Source organism: Drosophila tropicalis, unplaced genomic scaffold (assembly GCF_018151085.1).
Source record: "Drosophila tropicalis isolate 14030-0801.00 unplaced genomic scaffold, ASM1815108v1 contig_867, whole genome shotgun sequence".
Classification (NCBI taxonomy): Eukaryota; Metazoa; Arthropoda; class Insecta; order Diptera; family Drosophilidae; genus Drosophila; species Drosophila tropicalis.
In genome coordinates, this window is record NW_027173362.1 from 1676737 (window position 1) to 1691964 (window position 15228).

Genomic DNA, 15228 nt, shown 5'->3' on the forward strand with positions numbered 1-15228 from the left:
AGGGACACCGAAGGAACTCTGCCGTCATCATCGACGATCCAGATGCCATCTGCCTGCCGGTCGAGTCATTGATCACCGAGGCTGGAGTATGCGTGAGGATTACGGGTAAATTCGGATCGATTTACCTGATCTCACTGTACTGCCATGCGCATGCTGAGTTGACAAGCGTCTTTCAGTACATGGATACCATACTGCTACTGGCGAGCAGTACTCCGGTCATCCTCTGCCTATATTCGAATGCTGTATCCCCGATGTGGTTCAGTAAACTCTACGACAGCTATCGTGGCCAGCTTCTCGCAAGCCTAGCCGGAGTTGTCAACAGACTCAGCGAGGTGTACACGTTCGGGCGTTTGGCGACGCATCGTATCGTCACGTGTACTATTTGTCCATTGTGGCATATTTGAGTCCGTGGTAGTAAACCCTATTAATGGGTACACGCCACGTAAAACAAAACAGACTTACTGTACCTTCATTCTATATATAAAAGTCTATGCCAGAGCATCATTGAAACCATAATCCTGAGAAGAAGGAAATTAACAATGTTTAGTTTCATCCAAGCCAATTGTGGTCGGGGTCGCGTTGCGTGCATCGATATCGGTGTGCGTATGCGTGGTCTCGGCCACTCCTTTGCGTTGCTGCAGGAGCCCCACACATCATTGAAACCATAATCCTGAGAAGAAGGAAATTAACAGTGTTTAGTTTCATCCAAGCCAATTGTGGTCGGGGTCGCGTTGCGTGCATCGATATCGGTGTGCGTATGCGTGGTCTCGGCCACTCCTTTGCGTTGCTGCAGGAGCCCCACACAGACCTGGATGGCCGAATAATTGGATTCCCAACTGGGATGAGAATTTTCGGCAGTCGGATCTTCGAGGGACACCGAAGGAACTCTGCCGTCATCATCGACGATCCAGATGCCATCTGCCTGCCGGTCGAGTCATTGATCACCGAGGCTGGAGTATGCGTGAGGATTACGGGTAAATTCGGATCGATTTACCTGATCTCACTGTACTGCCATGCGCATGCTGAGTTGACAAGCGTCTTTCAGTACATGGATACCATACTGCTACTGGCGAGCAGTACTCCGGTCATCCTCTGCCTATATTCGAATGCTGTATCCCCGATGTGGTTCAGTAAACTCTACGACAGCTATCGTGGCCAGCTTCTCGCAAGCCTAGCCGGAGTTGTCAACAGACTCAGCGAGGTGTACACGTTCGGGCGTTTGGCGACGCATCGTATCGTCACGTGTACTATTTGTCCATTGTGGCATATTTGAGTCCGTGGTAGTAAACCCTATTAATGGGTACACGCCACGTAAAACAAAACAGACTTACTGTACCTTCATTCTATATATAAAAGTCTATGCCAGAGCATCATTGAAACCATAATCCTGAGAAGAAGGAAATTAACAATGTTTAGTTTCATCCAAGCCAATTGTGGTCGGGGTCGCGTTGCGTGCATCGATATCGGTGTGCGTATGCGTGGTCTCGGGCCTTTGCGTTGCTGCAGGAGCCCCACACAGACCTGGATGGCCGAATAATTGGATTCCCAACTGGGATGAGAATTTTCGGCAGTCGGATCTTCGAGGGACACCGAAGGAACTCTGCCGTCATCATCGACGATCCAGATGCCATCTGCCTGCCGGTCGAGTCATTGATCACCGAGGCTGGAGTATGCGTGAGGATTACGGGTAAATTCGGATCGATTTACCTGATCTCACTGTACTGCCATGCGCATGCTGAGTTGACAAGCGTCTTTCAGTACATGGATACCATACTGCTACTGGCGAGCAGTACTCCGGTCATCCTCTGCCTATATTCGAATGCTGTATCCCCGATGTGGTTCAGTAAACTCTACGACAGCTATCGTGGCCAGCTGAACTACAGACGGGGTGGGCAGCTAGAGGATTGGATTCTCGCAAGCCTAGCCGGAGTTGTCAACAGACTCAGCGAGGTGTACACGTTCGATAATCGCCGTGGACAAAGCGGTATTGACGTAACAATTGTTAGCGAAGCAGCGTCTACGTGGGCCGCGTATCACAACATGATCACCATTGTGGTGACGCCTTTCCCAGACACCTTTCCTGTACCGTCCTGGAAGCTCAGAAATGCTAACTGGCGTTTGTTTGACTCCGTACTGGTAGAGGATATTCGGGAGCACATCAGAATGTCGCTGTTGTACTCCTCGGTGTACAGTCTACGTGCGACAGGGAGTTAGTTCGCAAAACGTCGCGAGCCGCTGGTAAGGTGAAAAAAAGGTCATGAAGTCAGGAGACTTAGGAATCTGCGCAGTTTCTGGCAACTCATCTGCGGACGACTGTCCGCGAGTTCAAGAAACTCATCCTGAAGACGAAGGAGGATCGTTGGCGGAACTTCGTTGGAGACCAAAGGGATGACCCATGGGGGCTACATACGGCGTCCAGCGTTGCCGCCAGCCAGGCGGTATACGTGTTGGGTCTTTTCGTGGACTTTAACGGTGCCTTCGACAACGTTGAGTGGAGTGCGTTTATGCTCCGCTTGATCGACGCGGTATGCCAAGAAGCCAGCTTATGGAGAAACTTCTTCAGTGCCAGAAAAGCGAGGATGACCAGCAGATTCGGAGAGGTTAACGTGGAGATCACTCGAGATTGGCCGCTTCTAAGTCACCCTTTGTAGAGTTTGCAGGAGCAGGCCTACAATATGTAACTCAATACCGATACCTGGGCATCACAGTCGGCAATAGCAGTATCTCTGAAGGGCGTTGGTTGACGCATTATTTTGACCCGCTGTACTATATGTCACAAATGTAGCATATTAGAGTACTGTGGTTGTACACCCTATCAATGGGTACACGTCACGTTACATAAACTCGACTTCATGTACCTTCATTCTGAATGATGGTGGAAGCATCTTCATCCATGCTAGAAGAACTGTTATCACCGGATGCCTAAACAGCAATTCATAGAAATTATTTAATTGTACAAAAAATAAAACTAATTTGATAGATCTCTTACATACCTTGTTCTTTTTCCCATCATTTCTTGGCAAGTCTTGACCAAGTCGACCAAGACGGCTGCATGCTAGAAGAACTGTTATCACCGGATGCCTAAACAGCAATTCATAGAAATTATTTAATTGTACAAAAAATAAAACTAATTTGATAGATCTCTTACATACCTTGTTCTTTTTCCCATCATTTCTTGGCAAGTCTTGACCAAGTCGACCAAGACGGCTGCTTCAGCTCCATCTTCATCAGAAGTGTCTTCAGGATTGTTAAAAATGTTGTTCATGGCGAAAAAATTTTATTGTCGACCTCTTGCTTTGAAAGTCTTTCATTGAATGAGGAAGTGAGCATCATGTGCTTTTCTAATGTTGAGACTTGCGTTTGACCAACACTGGGCAGAATCTTATTATCATAGAGATGGGCAAATTGTTCACTGTGTGAGTTCCCATTCAAATTTTGGAGAGCTCGTTAATCCACTGAAATTATATGGTTTTTTTTTTTGTTTTGGTTTATAGGGTCCTCAATTCCACACAGGTTTTGAGTAATTTTCATAGATGTGACATATGACAAGGGACCCGAAATTTTAAATAATTATTAATATGCATATAATATATTGATATATAATAACTTTCAGTGACTTCAATATCACTGATGTGCAGCAAATATTCATCACAATAAATATTCAAAAAGTGTTGTGCAACAATGGGGACACAAGTGACACAATGTGCGATTGTGACGCCGCCACTGAACGTTTGTCGATGTTCAACACTGTTGTTCGCATTTCCGTCCACGTGTTTTGTAAGCGGATAAGCACATGTGTTGTATGTACATATGTATGTATGTGAATAAGTAGTAAAGAGTTTTTAGGAATTTACAATTTTTCAATTAAATCTTGCTCAGACGGTATTCTGGCAAATGAATGAAGAACAAATTATCCTTTCCGGAGTTCTGAAGTCGCACTGTATGTGAGTATAGTTGGCCATGTATGTACATATGTACCCTTTACTGAGTGACCCACTTGCCATGTGGGTGACTTGGTATGCAGCTTTTGGTAAATGAGATTACTTTGAAAGTTATTTGGGGATTTTATGGTCTCTCATAAACTAATGGATGCTGGCAAAAGTAAATTATGAAAACAATGGAAGCCATACATGTGGAATGGGGTATGGTGGTTAGAAGGGTGTTCCAGTATACAGATTACATAGGATGTACATACATACATACATATGTACATATGTATGTAGGAAGGGGTGAATAATATTGACCTTAACTAAATAGATGCGCCTACTCAAATGCAATCCAATTTCATGTTTGTTTATTCTCTGCATAATTAAATTGGCTTCAGCTTACCAGTTAATTATAATTCATGTTTAATACGTCTTTTGTGTATGCTTTTTTGTGGTTCTATGTATTGGTTAGAGCGGCTTAAAAAGATTCGTACCAAACATATTATTGGCTATCACATGAAATGCGATTACTCAAATCGACAAAGAATCACACAAAAAAGAGAATACAATTTAGTTGTTTTATTTTGTTAATTAATTAGACAACAGATTTATTGGAGCATTAAATTTGCACAAAGTGCATAAGGACTAATTGATTGAACAATTTTACAAAAAAATATTCAAGTGCCTGATGCAGAAGACCCTAACCCATACCCATGACAGAAACAACAACCATCCATACATACATACATCTTTCCGCCCTTCCAGGAGTGTACATAGAGGCAATAGTGCACTTCTATGGGCTCTTATTGCAGGAAAAGCTTTTGCAATCAAAAATTTAGTGCATACAAATCGAGGAGAAGAGAAGAAATAAAACAATAAACTCTACGAAGAAATCGGAGAAAACATTTAAAGTCAAAACGGAAAAGGAGGGAAAAGAAAATTAAGATTGAAGGCAGATGGCATTGGCGATGGTGAAAGTATTTTTTCGCGTTTTACCTTCACGCCTGTGGCTTTTCCATTTTGTCTCTGTCTTTTCTCTCTCTCTCTCTTTCACAATTCCATTTTCTCTCTGTCTCTCTCTGTTTCACATTTCCGTTGCTGTTGCTATGTTGCACTTGATTTTCATATTTCCACGTCCTTAGGCACAAGTAACTCTGTCCGTGTCCTGTCTGTGTGTGTGTGTGTGTTAGCCACTGCTTTGTCTGTGTGGAGAATCGCTGCAAGGATGGACAGGTTTTGGACAACAAAGACAAACAGCAGAATGAGCAGCAGGATGTCCTGTCCCAAGTCCATGCAAATGACATTGGTGACAACTCATGGCAAGCCTTTAAACGAAATTTGTAAACAGAATCCATGTGAAATTAAATTGTATCGATTATTAAAATTAAATTGACCCCCAACAGACACTTCGAACCGACGCGACACTCTATAATGAATAGTCACGTTAATAAATTAAATATTACCGACACTCAACTTGGACACTTTGGTTTCCTCTTTTATGTATATAACTTTATGTTTTTAATTTTCGGTTAATTTGTCCATAAATTTCGTTGCTCTGCGGAAGAGTGTTTAACTAATTGAATTGTTTGATATTGGAGGAAAACAGCATGGAAATTTCCCCTCCATATGTAGCAGGAGAGCTGAGGTGGCAGGAGGATGAACTCAATGCCTTGGAATGTCAACTGCAGCATGTGGCACTCCCGTTGCAGTTCAACTGCCACCACGATTTGGCCTTTGTGTTTCCCTGTCACTCAAGTCAACATCTCTACGAGATGTTGTCTACTACTCTGCAACTCATGAGGTAGGTCCCCACTAAATTTACAGGAAACCAGAAAACATTTATTCATTAATTTCTTAAACAGAACTTCCACTAGCTAAACATGATCTAGATGATATCATCGACATCTTCGGTTGAGGCCTTGGAGCGAAGGGTCAGCGGCAAGTCTGGTGTCTTTGAATAACGCATCTCATGGTTACTGAGAACCGTCGAAGTGCGATGGCGTTGCGAACTCAACTTTTTGCGTATGCTCCAGTGCTGATGGTAGAGCTCTTCGTCCTCGGATTCGATTTCGCCATCCTGAGGCAAGGACGGCAGAGTCACAGTTTTTGAGGGGTTCATCAATTCGGTCCGTGATACCGAATCGCCAGGACGTGCCTTCAGTATGGATGTTGGCATACGACGCGGCAGTCTGGCTACAAGGCTGCTGCCCGTTGAACTATTATCGACATCCGCATCGGATGAGGAGCTAATCGACAGTTGTAGACGCTGCCTTACAGCAGACGTTGGCAACTTCGCGTGGTCGGCCAAACGTTGTTTTACCATGTTGGCAATGCTTCCAGGATTTGAATGGATGCTAGTTGTTTCCAAAACACTAAATCGCTTTCTAATATCCTCCTTCAGATTCGATAGCGAGTCTGTCTCTTTGGCCTCTTTCTCTGGGGATGTCATCTGAGGCTTCTCTAGCTTATCCAAGAAGGCGAATTGATCGCTAAAGTAAGGCTTCTCCGGCAGCTTATCATTATTTGGACACATTTTATATTCAATTTCATGCAGCTTATAAACATTCAAACGATGTCTCAAGTTTCGTATACGACTCCTTAAAAATCCCGTTGTCAAGTGTGCCCCCAGTTGCTTGACTATGTTCTGCCAGGCCTTTTCCTTCAGCTCCTTGTTCTCAAAGTCTGCCAGCGAGGTATTCCACAGACATTCTTTCTTACCATACAGTTCGATCAAACGCAAATCGAATGCTTCATCCTTAGTTGAAGGCAACACGGTTGCGGCACCCGACTTGGCCGACTCACGACGACGACGAGCCTCCATTGGTCTGACCACTTTCAATTACCAAATATACTTAATTCTGTTCAAAATTTTTCAGAACTGTGTGCACGAATGAAATGAAATATTTTCCTGTGTGACTTTATTCCAAGAGACTACCAAGCATATCCAGCTTCCATCAAAATATTGACATACTAGATTGATTTCCAACTCCAAAAGTAGTTTTCATCTTCATAGATTTAGTTCCAAGGCTCTTTGTCCTTTTAGTTACTTCATCTTTGCCTTCGCCTTCGCCGGGGCAATAAACAAATAGAAATAGTTTCAATTTTTGTGGCGCCAAAATTCCAATTTAAAGTCTTGCATACATAAACAGCTTACAAATTACATGTAAATAGATGTTTTGCAAAAAGAGAAATGAAAACAATTTTGTTATGAGATTTATATGCAAAAGCACTAAACTATTTTAAATATTAAAATCAGTTTTTTTCATCGTCTATGTATTCAAAATGTCCAACAAGCTGAAATCGATTTCAAAGTTGAGTTCAAAATGAAATATTAGCATTTGTAAGTAAATTTGTCCTATATATTGTAAGAGAGTTGTCTGAATCGAAACTGTTATCCTCTTTAACCTTAATTTCCAAATCGTTTTGACCTTTGTTTGGATTCAATAACATTTCAGTTTAATGTTCTAATTCTTAAAAGTTTCGAAAACAAAAGCATGGTCAATAAAATATTTCATGCGAAACTCAAAGAAGTCGTCAGATTTTCCCAACACTAAAAGTTCTATAACTAAATATTTCTTGTATACTAACGTTTTTTGATTATATTAATTTTAAAACTCAGTGTGCCAGATTTAAAAAATATTTCGTTGGATTTTCAACATACAAAAAAGATGTTTTAGTTTTCATATCAGATACATTACACAAGTTAACGGCAAGTTTGAGCCAACAAATAAACAAAAATAAAAAAAAAAACATAAAGAAACGAAAAAAATAAAAAAAAATATAAAAAAAAATAAAAAAAAGGACTGATAACTCAAGCAGGCAGGTAACAGCAAATGAAGGTATCTCCTCCCCCTTCCCGCACATTGATTCACTCTGATTGTATCGGTAAACTGATGATGATTTGTTCTGATTATTGCAGATGGCATCGGGCATCGAGCTAACTCGTGAGTGCAGACATGTCTTTGAACAGATACGGAAGATGAAGCAACATCGCTATGTCATTTTCATCATTAAGGACGAGCGGGAGATTCGTGTCGATATTTTGGGGGTTCGCGATGCGAACTATGATGACTTTTTGCGCGACTTACGCCGGGGCGGGCCGAGGGAATGCCGCTATGCGGTCTACGATTATGCCTATCATCATCAATGCCAGGGCGCCTCGTCCACTTGCCTAAAGGAGAAGCTCTTTCTGATGCTCTGGTGTCCGGTGCAGGCTCGCGTTAAGGACAAAATGCTATATTCCAGTTCGTTTGCTGCCCTAAAACGTGATTTCATTGGTGTACAGAAATGTATTCAGGCAACTGAAATGGATGAGGCATGTCGCGAGGCTGTTGAGGAGCAATTGCGCTCTCTGGATCGTGACTAGACGACAAGGACAACGATAATAACAACAACAACAATAACAACAACGACAACAACAACATCATCCAAATGTTTATTAGTAATTTGAAATCGATCCCACCTGCTGTTTGCCTTATGTTTATAAACTTTTAGTCGGAACCAAATGTGTTTTTTCATTCGCCTGAATTGCATGCTTCGAGTGCTTAAACAGTCTACAAATTCCAAGTGAAACGGCTGTAAGCCGATTTAATTTGATTTTTGGCAGCATCTAATGAGCCCATTTAACATATAGCATGACTTTAGCCTCAAGATGTAACTGTAATTTGTTTGCCGCAAAGTCTCTCAGCCCCAAAATAAGCCGCCCACCCAACCTTCCACCCTTCCAACCTTCCGCCCATCCCCGCCTTGGATTTTGTGGGCCAAAAATACTTTGGCAAAAGTTTTGGTATTTTATTTTATCTCATTCATAAATCATGGATCTCATCATTCCTTTGGCTGCCAGTTTGCTCTGGCTTTCCATTTCATTTGGCCCGAGAGTCGAGAAAAATAAATCAAATCGTCGAGATGGGCACGTGCAACATTTCTGTTTGAATTGAAAATAACAAATAATAAGAGTCCATAAATCCTGGCTACAATAGAACATGCAACACACTTTATTTAACGTTTAATATCATGTTAAAAGAAGTCGTTAATTATATGTACGTTTCTAGTATCGACATAGAAATCAATAGCCCTACTTAGATCTCTTCAGGTTTATCCACACCTTTCACATCCTTCATGCACACGGACTATAATAGAGGATTGGTATTTGACCTCAATCTTCCCTTATTAAAATAAAGCATTAAAATGGCATTCAGAATCATTTCTACTAAAGGTTCTGACAAATTTAGTCATTGACTAGCCTTATGACATGTTGGAAATGTTTTTGCGAGGTTTAAAAAACTCGTAATTCCGATCCATTCTAATCCATGAGAGCCATTGGTTCCAATCAGGATATGACTACGAATGGCTAAGCCACTAGGGCGAAAGATTTGATCATGTAGCAAAGATTCCCAAACAAATATTTCACATGGCCAGCATCTGAAGTTCACAAAAAAATGGGTGTAATATCCTACTTATCAACGAATCCAAATTTTACCTTTGCGGAAAAGACTGTTCCATGTATTTAAGCCGCCCTAAACCCGAAGGATTTATTCATGGAGCATGGCGCATGGCGTTAAAAATAATATAGTGTGGGATTTCTTGTCCTGGTATAAAGTAGGTCCAATTTTCCTAATATCTTACATGATGGGAGCAGCTGACTAAAGGGATGTCCTGAAAAATATTATGCTACCAAATAGAGAGGAAAACATGCCCCTGCGCTGGATTTATCAACAGGATAACGACCTAAAACACACCTGCCAACAATCCACGATTGCGGGAGTGCGTTGAAGAAGATTTCGATAGAGTCCTGCCAAACTTTGATTAAGAATATGCCCAACCGGAAAAAGTAATGGTAAAATAAAGGTGGATACACTGAATATTAATCGAATAATGAAACAAAAATAGATGTTCAGTGATTTAAAAACCAAAAAATGAAATACAGTACAATCCGGTTATAACGACGCTCAAGGGTCTGACGATTTTTGTCGTTATATCGGACTAACCGGAGGACCTTTCACATACATAAGTTTGTATTGGGACCAACCAATCACTCATCGAACTTTAGTCGCTATAACCAGACGGATTCTACTATATAGCTTAGTCTATTAAGGTTTACGGAATTCTGTAATTTTATATTTTTTGTTGTAACTTTTGGAGAAATTGTTTTCTTTTCTTTAAATTAAGGTATTTTCATAAATAAATGTTCAATAAAGAAAGTTGCGTTTAAATTTTAGTGATTAAGGTAATAAAAAAAAGTATATGAAGTCATTAAAGTTAAATTTTAAGGGGTGTACCTATTAATTTAATCCTGAGTGTGTGTTTTTCCCATATTTTTCATTGATTATGTGCAAATATAAGATGTTTGGCACTTGAGGGCTAAAATTATTAGAATCATTTTTACTCATTGACTGTCTCTTCAAAATGAATTCGAAGAATCGAAACTATAACTTACAGGTGAGTCCTTTGACTGCCAACTTCGTTTTTGGATGGATACAAATCAATGAACAAACTCTGGGACACATGTACTTACATCTATATACATTTACCTTGTTCTTTTGGCTATTCCAGCAGTTCCTGAATGAGCATTTTGATGTTGAATATTTGAAAGACATGTTGAATAAACTTTGATTGCTTTGTGTGAAATTGCATAGCATATATTTAAAACAATTAGAAAACTTTTTCTGAAATCTGAGCGGATCAAAAATTCTGTGTTCCAGCCACCCACACGCACTCAAACCACTCTACTCCACCCCCCACACACTTGGACTGTTGCTTTGAAACAATTGAGAAGAAGAATATGAAGCGAAAACCGACATTAAGATACCCTACATTATTTACACAGTTTCGTGAATCCTGAGGCAAAGGATCCAAAGAGATCACTTTGATGATTCTATGGATATGATTCTAAGATTGCTTCCTTACCCCAGGACGTCGATTGAGGGTATATGAATAGGCAATAATCATTCCATTTTAATCTTTTGATGTTAACTTGTTCATACTCTTTGAACGTCTTTTACTACAGGGTATAACGAAAAGCAAAGCAAAAACACAAAAGAATCAACTGTGAAATAAGAAATTATTATTTATTTTTTTTTTGCTTTGTTTTGTAAATCAATTAAATTGGAGTGAACTTTCGAGTGGGGGGACTGTTGAATGTTGGGCATAATTAATTGTTGGCCAGCTCATCATGCGCCTCGTCCTCTAATACACAACTACATACATACATACATACATACATATGTATGTACAGAGAATGGTGGGTGGTATGTATGGACCTTACCTGCTGATTGGTGGATGGGTGGGTGGTTGTGTGGGTTGGTTCTAGAGTTGCTTGTTAATTATTGAAAGGCGATTCTCATTCACTTGCTGTGGGGGATGAGGCACTCGTCCATTTTGCCAACAACAAATGTCTTTCATTTACGAGCAATAAAATGAGAAATCTTTCAAACAGCTCGCGGTATGGATGGGTGGTAATGGGGGTCCTTAATGCCCCATAACTTGTTGTTCTTTCGCCTCGAGTGTATTTCACTTTATTTTTGTATTTAATTTACAGTCTCTCTCTTTCCTGCCCTCTTTCGCTCTGGCATCATTATGCGTTGTCCGTCTCACACTCCGAAGAAAGACACCCAAACACTCTGGCTGAGATTCGCACCATGGCAAATTGGTGGGTTGCTTAATGGCATAAAATATGAGCCCAACATGCATGTTGATTACATAAAGAAACACGTTTAAATATGCATGAGCTAAAAAGCCTATTGAATTTAAACCGCGCGCCAGAACGAAGCCCAAAAGGAGTTCCTCTTGAAATTTCTTTGTGTGTCTGTCAGTGTTGCGTGTTCATGCTTAAGATCTCTATGTATATTTCGTTTGTTTGGCTCTGCGTTTGTGTGTGTCTTGCCTCTGTTGGTGTCACCTCTTAATTGTGGTTAGACAAAGGGCAACATGAGGTGTTACAGTGCTTCGAAACGGTTCTAAAAGTAATTACACAACAATGTCTTAATTGATTATTATCTTTCTCTCTGAAATTGACTAGAATTAGCTGAATTGGATGACATTTAATCAAGTGACCTAAACACATTTTATCCTGTACCCTGATTTGAGTTGTGGTATTTGGAATTGATTTCCAGACAGCAATTTCCACTGTGCCTCCATGTGAATGGAGTTCAAGGAAACTATAGAAATAGTTGAAAATGTTTCGATTGTAACCAAACCAAACCATCTCATTCAGGGAAGAAACATTCATGTCCTTGTTCTGGTTCCAGTGAATCGACAATGTTAGAGACTCACTTGAACATTTCCAAGATGTAATGTAAAGTTTAATTAGAGAATTGAGTTGATTAGGGTATAGAATATGATTGAGATCTCTTTGATTACATATCCGGCCAGAATGTGCAACCAATTAGGCATGATCAATGAGTTCCGGTTTCATAACTTGCTCTTACATTACATTACACTAAATTTTCCACATTGTTGGGGGAGCGGGTGGGGGGCCACTCAAAGTCATTGTGGCCTGTTTCTCCATGATGCATGCACATTGAATGTATGTACATAGCTTCAAAATTCCAACCATTGCCAGTTTTTCTCATTTCCCTTTTGGGGAAAAGGGTTACTAATAACTTTTCTCGGGTTAAAGTTAAACTAATTTCCGTTCTGAAGTAATATTAAGAGGTTTACCTTAAAGTCGTGACAGAGAACTAAAGACAAGTCACTCTGTGCCCTTCGCTCTGCTACTGCTGTCTCTATATCTGAATCTCTTACTTGGCCTTAAAGCTGATGTGCCTCTCACTCGCACTCTATATATCCTTCTCGTTTTAGAACGCATAAATTGGCAAAATTTTAATTTTCCACTAGATTTGCGTGGGATTTTTGTTCTCTTTTTGCTTATTTGCTGTTTGTACTTTTCCCTTTCGTTTTTTTTTTTCGTTTTTGAATTCTCAGCCTCCGCAAGTATACATATATGTATGTGTGTGTGTGTTTGTGTGTCTGTGTGTGTGTATGTGTAGGAGGATGGCAAATTTATGGCGCACATTCTCTTTGAGGATTCTTTTATCTTTTTGTACTCGCTTCATTTGGGAAACTTTCATTCTTTTTCTCCTTTCGTCTTTTCGTGATATTAGAGAACTGGGTTTTCTCTCTCTCTTTCCCTCTGCGCCTTGTTCCGTTTTCAAGCATGATGGGATATCTATGTATATACTTTTTGTTTGTCCCGTCACCGCATCATCGTGGCGATAAGAGTAACGAGCACGGAAGAAGAATCATCGAACGGGAAACGTTTATGTTTAAGTTTGAAAAGTGAATTTCATATTTGCATTATGCAAACCAAATGCACTTCATTTGCTACCTTGAGTGTGTTGAGGCAGTGAGTCCTGAGACCCGGTAAACCAAACGAACGAAAGTGATTGAGAATTCAAATAAACATAAAAGAAGGCGCCGAAATGCCGCCCCCTTTTTGTTTGCTTAATCAAGAGTTTTCACACTCTTTGGATTATGGAATTTAATTTGAATAACTACGGTGAGTTGGCCACATTCTACATTGATGGAAGTGACAGTCATTCCGACTGTACATATTTACAGGGCATTTGGGAGTCGAGACATTTTCGATTTTTCCTGTTTGATTTGCAGTTCATCAATTTGATTAATTCAATTTCCACTTGCGGCCATGATTTATGGAGTGAGAAGTAAAATAAAAAGTTTGTTCCAAACCGCTAAAAGAAAATTACTTTCCCTGTTTCTCACAAATTGCATGCATTGCGGGGGGTGGTGGGAGGAGGTTGTGAAATTTGAAAAGTGTTTAGCAACCACAGAGGCTTTTCATACCCCTTCCTCTTCTTCTTCACAAAACCATCGGCCTAATGCCCCGTCAACCTCAACTCCCCCACCCCCATCAGGACCCAGAGAAGGAAAAGAGGCAATCCATCTGGGTTTTTCCCCCGTTTGGCAAGATATTCTCTCATTAGCGGGTCAAAAATTGAAATTTAACTTCCTCGCACCAAACATTTTGATTAATTGATTGATTAATTGACACAAGAGATGCCCTCAAATAAACACTGAAAAGGTTGTTGAGTTTCCAATTTCTGATTTTCATTCGGTTTTCCATTGTCAGTTCCATCAGATTCAGTTTGACTTTTGCGTTTGCCATTCCGGCCAACAATTTAAAAATACATTTTATGATCTGTGAAATTATGCAAACTGCGTACGAATTGTGGCAAAATTTTATGCACGTTTCACCTTCAAGAATTTCGCATTCCCCTTAACCCGAAGGACTCGTTCCCATTAGCATTCTTTAGCATCTAACTGGCATCTCGTGCTCCTCTTCTCTCCTCTCACTTTGTCTCTCCCTTTGTCTCTTTGATGACTTGGAATGACTGGATACTCCTCGCTTGGGCCAAAAGTCATGCCTGTTGGCATTATGACTTAATTAAAAAATAATATTTTTGCATTAGATTATTATTTTATTCCTTGTTTTTTATATTTTCAGGGTCCTGCTTGTTCTTTTTGTTTCTCGTTTTATTTGTCATAACATAAAATTAGTCATGATTCGTGTACCCTCGAATCAAGAGGCCAGAAGAGAGTTTTTAGTTTCTACGGAAAGCATATAGAAAATAAGTATCATTCGATCTGAACAGACACACACTCTATATAGAGTATTAACTATTCGATCTGTGTTTACATAGATTTCGGGTATGACTTTTTGGTTGTGTCAATGGCCGCAAATGTGAGTAACTGTCTCAGTTGTCAGATGTGGGCCACATGACAGTCATGACATTGATGATGGGTGCCCTGGCTGGGTGTGCCTGGAGAGGATTTCAAGGTGCTCGGTTTCTGCGGGTAACCGAACTAAACTTTCTGTGTCATCGTCATGTCATTCATTTGCATGCGAGAAAACTTTGCTTACATTCTCCTTTCATTTTTTGTTTTGGCAAGACAACGCGTTTTTTTTGTTGCCCACACACACACACATGCACACACATTTGATTAGGTGTTGCCATAAGGATGTATATGTGTGTGTCTGTGTGTATATGTTTGTGAATGTTTGTTTGGGTATCTGTGTGCGTTTGTCATGAATACAAATTGAAATGCGGCAACAGCTGACACAACTGCTGTGTTTGAGTGCTTTGCCACACAGACTTTAATTGCAGGAAAAGCCTTTACTTTATTTTATTTTGCTTTTGTTGTTGTTGTTTTGTGTTTTTTTTTTTCTTTGATTAGCCCAAGGGATAGAACAACGAGTCCTGCGGGCTACAGATGGATGGCCCAACTCAACACGTAATTAAACAAAGAATTGCATATAAATAATGGATATAAATTGTATGTACAT

General features: G+C 40.3%; 2 protein-coding genes across 3 annotated transcripts; one reads left to right on the forward strand and one right to left on the reverse strand.

The window, feature by feature from the left end:
- Positions 1-5743: 5743 nt before the first annotated feature.
- Positions 5744-6821, reverse strand: LOC137583584 (uncharacterized). Its single transcript, XM_068298670.1, has one exon. It carries the CDS (start codon positions 6745-6747, stop codon positions 5812-5814), a length of 936 nt encoding a protein of 311 aa, XP_068154771.1. The 5' UTR covers positions 6748-6821; the 3' UTR covers positions 5744-5811.
- Positions 6822-7623: 802 nt separating this feature from the next.
- On the forward strand, positions 7624-8431 carry LOC137583549 (cofilin/actin-depolymerizing factor homolog). Of its 2 annotated transcripts, none has more exons than XM_068298620.1 (2): positions 7624-7765; positions 7846-8431. In XM_068298620.1, the coding sequence occupies exons 1-2, from the start codon at positions 7760-7762 to the stop codon at positions 8290-8292; spliced, it is 453 nt and encodes a 150-aa protein (XP_068154721.1). In that variant the 5' UTR covers positions 7624-7759; the 3' UTR covers positions 8293-8431. The 2 variants fall into 2 exon arrangements, with proteins under 2 accessions (XP_068154721.1, XP_068154722.1); XM_068298621.1 differs by having other exon boundaries at positions 7649-7749.
- The last annotated feature ends 6797 nt before the right edge of the window (positions 8432-15228 follow it).